At 44.6% G+C, this 7,500-nt stretch overlaps 1 protein-coding gene across 1 annotated transcript in view; it reads right to left on the bottom strand.

Moving 5' to 3' along the window:
* Window positions 1-7,500, bottom strand: part of LOC145416727 (uncharacterized) — a 118,252-nt gene that overhangs the window by 33,901 nt on the left and 76,851 nt on the right. The window contains exon 14 of the mRNA XM_080285656.1: window positions 2,224-2,247. Coding sequence (XP_080141782.1) covers window positions 2,224-2,247 — 24 coding nt within the window. The remainder of the gene's footprint in view (window positions 1-2,223; window positions 2,248-7,500) is intronic.

The raw sequence follows: 7,500 nt of genomic DNA, 5'->3' as shown, positions 1-7,500 counted from the left end.
GTGTGTGTGTGTGTGTGTGTGTGTGTGTGTGTGTGTGTGTGTGTGTGTGTGTGTGTGTGTGTGAGAGAGAGAGAGAGAGAGAGAGAGAGAGAGAGAGAGAGAGAGAGAGAAATAATGTAATAGGGTTAACTGATAAATTAGGATAAAAAACAGGAATTAACATGACTGGGTATCGTTCTAAATATGACAGACAGACAAACAGACAAACACAGAAATCCAACCATCCCATCTCTTCGTTCCTTCCTCCACACACACACACACACACACACACACACACACACACACACACACACACACAATCAAATGCCCCTTCCTTTCAGACACAGAAACAAACATGAAAACAAACACATTCCACTTCCATTCCAATACACAAACATACAAACTCCATTTCCTTTCACACAAACAAACAAAAAGACAGACAGACAGGCATTAAGCACACATATCAAAACGCATTCATTAATATTCACACACACACACACACACACACACACACACACACACACTCACACACGTTACGGTACTTATATTCTGCAAAAATACCGTAATAATAATAATAACAATAATAAGAAGGATGATGATGATGATGATGATGATGATGATGATGATGATGATGATGATAAGGAGGAGGAGGAGGAGGAGGAGGAGGAGGAGAAGATAGAGAACAAGAACATGAACAAGAAGAACAAGACGAAACCCACCACTATAACACAGCAACAATTAAGGCAAGTATAGAGGACAAATAAAGTTATCAGCATCTAAATAATCATCAATATTTCCACTCAAAAGCCCTTAATATCAACCTCAATATTACCCCACAAAATTCAGATAATATTCTTTTACAGTGTGGTCAAAAATTCTAATACACATAATATTCTTGTGCAGTGAGGCCAAAAATTTTAATCCCCATCCCCCCTTGCCCACCTCAAACTTATTTCGAGGCACAAGTGGGATTCAAGCTGAGTTAGGCTTGCAAGTCAGCACGCCTTCTTCACCCCAGCCCGGAGGAGGAGGAGGAGGAGGAGGAGGAGGAGGAGGTAGTCTAACATCTAAACATCTTGAAGAGGGGGAAGTATTTTTATTTTACATCTTCTAATACCAGACGATTTTCTTCAGCTTCCAACCCTTTGAATCCCGTGAGGTAGGAGGTTTACTGGGTAAGGAGAATCTCAAGAGGAAGCCTAAACATCTTCAAGACAGGGGAGATTTTTATATATATATATATATATATATATATATATATATATATATATATATATATATATATATATACTAATTCCAGACGATTTTATTCAGCTTCCAACCCTCTGAGTCTGGTGCGGTGAGGGGTTTTATGGGTTTATTCCTGCTACTTCCAGACGATTTAACCTAACAGCTCAGAGGGAAGAGGTCAAAGGCAGACTCCACTACACTCCTCCTCTAGATATACAGACCTAAATAAAAAAGTCAAGTGGGAGCAAAGATATACGAAAAAAATAAATCTCCAGAAAAAAGGTATTAAGCATCCTACCACCAGACGATTTCTCTCAGCTTACGAGGGGTTAGATTAAAGCCTTCATTAACCCCTTTACTACGAATCAACCCTCCTAAGCTGGATAAAATCGTCTGTCTGCAGCAAGGGAAAAAATTATGAACAAAATCTTCCATAAACTACATTAAATCAAGAAACTTTATGAATTCAACCCCACGTTTTCCCCGAGCATGATCCCGGAGTGGTGACGTCATCAGACCCGGTGACGTCATAACCTAGGAGTGACGTAGCAGGTGCACACTGGCTCTTACCTGGTGGACCCGCGGAGGCCTCCTGGGGTTTCTTGTCGTGCGAGCCGTAAACCTTGTCCTTTTGTGCTGGTGTTTCCGGACTCTCCAGCTCCTCCTCCAACCCCTCCACTCCTCCTCCAGTCTTCTCTCCCTTTCCTCCATCTTCCCTTTTCCTCTTCTCATTCCCCATTTTCTCCGTTTTCATCCTTCCATCGCCCCCTCTCGCCTCCTCCCTCCTTTGGAACTTCCCGCGCGGTTCAAACGTGACCTCATCGACCAGGGAGGAATTCAGGATCACAGGGTTGTTTTGGTGCCCCGCTCCTGTCACTCCCTTGGTCTCGCCGTCCTCGTCTCTGTCTCGAATCCCGCCGTGTCTCGCTGGGGATCGATGGCTCTCCTTCCCGTGGCTCCTCTCTCCCTCCTCCTCCTCCTCTCTCTCCTCTCGCTCATTTCTCTCCCATTTGCCCGGGGAAGTGGAGGCATTTCCCCCTTTCTCGCCCTGTTTACCTGTTGCCTTACTGGGGGCCTTGTTGCTCTCGTGTTTCGTTTCATTTTGTTTTGAGCCCGTAGTTTCACATTCGTGTTTCATCTCATCCCTTCCGTGTCTCGTATCCACGTTTTCCGACCTCAGTTTCACCTCATTGTTCTTCTGTCTCGAATCTAAGTTTTTCGGCTTCTGATTTGTTTCACCTTTCCCAGGACTTGAGCACTGGTTTTCCGTGCCGTGTTTCGTTGTGTGTTTCGTGTGTGAGTTATTTTCTGTTTCGTCTTTCCTCTGCCTTGCATCAACATTATCTGAGCCATGTTTCGTTTCACTTGTGCTAACTCTCAAGTCCTCCAAGTCGTGAGATTCGTGTTTCGTGCCACCTCTCTTATGTCTCGAGAACCGTTGCTCAGATTCGTGTGAATCTAGTTTCGTTTCACTTCTGCTGGAACTGGAACTCAACTCCTCCAAGTTGTGTTTCGTTTCGCCTCTCCCAGGCCTCGAAATCAAGGTTTGACTCCTGGCTTCTCTGGAGGGCAGAGGCTTCGGGGACCACTTACTCCTCCCCCGGCCATCCAGGGTCATCGATCTCCACTTCGATGGCTTCTCCGGTTTCTCTCCATCTGAACTACCGAAGGAGGAGGAGGATTTGGTGGAGGAGCGTTTGTCGAAGTCGCTCCGAGACCCCGAATCCTGGGAAGCGGAGGAGGCACTGCGTCGGAGGTGCCTGAGGATCTTCTTCACCGGCGATCGAGTCTTTTCCTTCGATGAGTCCTTGTCCAGTAGAGACTCTTTGCTGCTCTTGATGGACTCCTTGCTGTTTTTCCACGAAGACTCTTTCCCTTTGCCCTTCCTGGAGCTCTTACTCTTCACGGACTCAGCGATCGAAGATTTGCTCTTGGCGGAACTCTTGCTCTTGACTGAACTTTTGCTCTTCACTGAATCACTGTCGAAGTCTCTTGGGTCCCGCTCTTCATCAATGATATCCAGATCACCCGAGCCAATACTACCCGCTATGCTCCCTTTATCCTCCTCCTCGTGTCCCCACTCTGCTCCCTGGGGGCTGGAGGTAATTGGCTCGCCACTACCTCTCCTCTCCTTCAGTTCCTCCTCCTCCTCCTCTTCGCTGTCATCTGAGTCCGGGCTTCTAGGTCTTGTGATTCGGATGACCGGGACTCCGCTTGATTTTCGCGACTTTGACCTCGGTTTTTCCAAGCAGAAGGGGCAGCACCACCTGAGGATGCTCCACCTGTCGGCCAGCCCCGTCGACTGGGCCACCTTCTGCGGGAAGGTCCTGTAGGTCTTCTGGGTTGCGTTGAAGTCATACCGAAGCTTCATGTTGGTGTCCTTGCGTTGTCTTGAAGCTTTAAATAACCACAGTGATTCTCCTTTGCCTCTCAGCTACACCTCAAACACATCCATTGATCACGGTACACCATACTAGTGTTCTTAGCCGTAAATTCCTTTTGGGTCTCCTCTGTCCATCTAGTTTACCTCACACAGAGCCATTGATCCCTACACACCAAACTAATGCCACGATACTTGTGTTCTCAGCTGAAACTTCCTTTACATCAAAATAAAAATAAAACACTTAGCTAAAATGTCCATAATATCGCAATCAAAATATCACACAGACTCACTTCTTCCTTATTATCAAATTAAAAACATCAGACGCACATGAACTTCAAAGAAAAATCCTCCACAAAGTTTAATATAAAAAAGTGTTTATCTCTACTTCAAGCTGTCGTCGCCACACGTGTCCCATTTTTTTTCCTTATGTCCGCCTGTCTCGTCGCCAGAATTTTTTTTTTTTTTTTACTGAAATGCTTAATATTTTCCTCGTCATTTTTTCGAATTTTGTGTCTCGAGTATAAAGTATTCTTGTATTACCGTATATCTGCTTCTCTGTTACTGGAATATATTTTTATCTTACTACGCCTCTCACATGAATATCTCGTAAGATTTTCTATGTTTCTTCCTAACACTCTCTGTCTTAGATCACGTCAAGATGTTGCATAGACAACTTATTCTGAGTATACGCCGTGCATCTTATTACTCCATTTGTATGCTTATGCCTATGTGGAATATATCGCTACCTTTACATATAATTAGGTTTTGTATCTATTGTAAACTCGAAGTATGATCATCAGAAATATACCACGAATTTTTTGGACCTTTGAGTATCTTTTGACTCTGGTATTGAAGGATATAGCTGGCATTCCTTTATTATTATTTATTTATTTATTAACTTTATGCATCTCTCGGCCACTGCAATATCTCTCGTCAAGCACCACTACATAACTCCTTGACCTTCCCTTGGTCTCCCACGCCCCCCTTCCATCCTTTACCCCTTCTCCTGGAAACGCAATACCTGAGTGGGGAGGAGGGGGCTGGCGCTATTCACGTGAGGGTGAGCTTTAATCAACATTCCTGTCCTTCACACGTTCGCTTTCTGTTTCCCCCGCTGTCTGTTTCATGCTTTCTATCTTTCTGTCACCCTCCCTCCCATCTCTCTCTCTCTCTCTCTCACACACACACACACACACACACACACACACACACACACACACACACACATACACACACATGCTTGTCATATCTGTTTATTTAAAATTCTTCCTTTCTCTTCTATCTGCTCCAACACCTGTCTGTCTATCTGTCTGTCTGTCATACGCTTCCCATGATTGTTTCTGTAGCTAACAAACTCTCACACAGTGTATATTCTCTCTCTCTCTCTCTCTCTCTCTCTCTCTCTCTAATACTGCTGATTGTCTATTGTTTTCAATTTTTCCCCACTCACTGTCAACACACACACACACACACACACACACACACACACACACACACACACACACACACACACACACACACACACACACACACACACACTCACTTTCCATGACCGTTTCTTCTCTCTATCTATTTCTATCTTTATCTTTCCCTTTCCCCAGTTTCTCTTGCTCTTGGCACCAATCCAAACCTGGTCTCTCTCTCTCTCTCTCTCTCTCCAAACGATATGGCTGACTACCACATCCAAACAAGATATCGAGAAACGATGTGTGTTGAGAGAGAGAGAGAGAGAGAGAGAGAGAGAGAGAGAGAGAGAGAATGTCAATACCAAAACATTAAAGTACTGGCCATGTCAATCACACCTACCAACCTATCTATCCACTTACCTGTCTATCTATCTATCTATCTGTCTATCTCACATACCACGTTTTTATCTATTTGTCGAACTCTACCTACCTACCCATCCATCTATCTATCTTAAATCCTACGCGCTTATCTATCAATTAATCTGTCCAACTATTCATCCATCCATCTATCTATCTATCTGTTTATCTATCAGCCAACCAATCTATCTGTTGTCTGAAGCCGCATCCAGTGAGGAGTGGCCCTAACAAAAACTTCTGCAAGCAACTCTGTCCCTACTCATCGAGGACCCCTACCACTACACACCACCCTCCCTCATAGATCTTCCTTTTTCACGGCAATTTATGGTCGCTCTCTCTTCCTTTCTTTCTCCTTTCTTTTTCCCTTACTTCTTTCTTAAATATATTACTCTTTTCTTTTCCTCCTCCTTCTTCCCTTCATGCTCTCCCCTCCTTTCTTCTTTCATATCTGTTTCTTCTCTCCTTCCTCCTTCCTTGCATCTTCCTTCCTCCTTCCATTCTTCCTTCACTAAAATCTTCCTCCATTCCTTCCTGCCGTTTCTTCCTCCTTCCTTCATTCCTTTTCATTTCTTAACGCTAAAATCTTCCTCCATTCCTTCCTGCCGTTTCTTCCTCCTTGCTTCATTCCTTTTCATTTCTTAATCACTACCTCACTCCTCTCCTATTTCCTTCTATAACTCCATCTTCTTCCTATCCTTCCTTCTCTCCTTCTTTCCTTCCTTCCTCCTCCTCCTCTCTCACACACTTGGTTTTTACAAGAATGCTGGTCAGTTCTCCAGGGGCACTAAATTTAGTCTCTCGCTCTCTCTCTCTCTCTCTCTCTCTCTCTCTCTCTCTCTCTCTCTCACACACACACACACACACACACACACACACACACACACATTTCTCTAATACACTTAAAAGCTAAAGAAAAAAATCACGAGAAAGCTATTGTGTAAGCGAATAAAAGAGAGAAATTAAAGACAGAAGCTAATTAGAGAGAGAAAGTCAGAGTTCGAGAAATTATTCACGTCATTAATTCCAAGAGAGAGAGAAGGAGAGAAGGAAAGAGGGAGGGAGGGAGGAAAGGAGAGAAAGAAGGAGGAAGGGAGGAGAGAGGAGAGGAGGAAGAGAGAACAGGGGGGAAAGAAGGAGGGTGAGAGGGACAAAATGAGGAAGAGGGAGGGAGGGAAGGAATGAGGGAAGGGAGAAGAGGGAGGCTGACAAAGAAAGAAGGGAGTGAAAGAAGAAACCATGGAGGGAGGGAAGGGAGAGGAGGAAGGAGGAAAGAAGGAGAGACGAAAGGAGAAGGAGGATGGAGGGAAAGTGAAGGAAGGAAGGATGGGAAGGAGGAGGAGGAGAAGCATCCACAATATTCCTTCATATTTACTCAACCTCTCTCTCTCTCTTTCTCTCTCTCTCTCCACCCATCTGTCTCTCAGTCTCCCTCCTTCGATCCTTCTCCTCCCCTTTCCTCTTATATTTACTCTCTCTCTCTCTCTCTCTCTCTCTCTCTCTCTCTCTCTCTCTCTCTCTCTCGGCGTTTTACCTAATGAGACTCAACATTTAAATACAAGGAAGTCATTATCATCACATTCTCCTCCTCCCCCCTCCTCTCTCTCTCTCTCTCTCTCACCACACAAAGGGTTACATTACACAACCTTGCAAGACTACACCACTTTCTTTAACCACTCTCTGACCATCTATCTATCTAGCAGAGAAGACAGAAATAGAAGAGAGATAGATAGATAGACAGACAGACAGAGATAGGCAGGTAGGCAAATAACTGAGCAGGTAAGACTAGGGATAGATAGGCAGATAGATAGATTGATAGATAAAGGGATAAAGGTAGGCTCTGTCCTGTCTATTTAGCCTAGGGAGCCACTGATACCTTGACCTGTAGGGTTGGCACGTCTCTCTCTCTCTCTCTCTCCCTCTCTCTCTCTCTCTCTCTCTCTCTCTCTCTCATTCCTGAACGAAAGTATCAGGGAATGCCAAATCACATCGCTCACAAACGCGCCTGTCAAAAGGGGAAACGCAGACGTGAGCGAAAGAAAAAAAATCGAGGTTGGCGAAGATATGTGGGAAATGTTGGAAATCTGA

The sequence above is a fragment of the Coenobita brevimanus genome, chromosome 107, assembly GCF_032717465.1.
Source record: "Coenobita brevimanus isolate Jiangsu-jjx chromosome 107, ASM3271746v2, whole genome shotgun sequence".
Taxonomy (NCBI): domain Eukaryota; kingdom Metazoa; phylum Arthropoda; class Malacostraca; order Decapoda; family Coenobitidae; genus Coenobita; species Coenobita brevimanus.
This window is presented reverse-complemented; position numbering and strand designations above follow the sequence as displayed.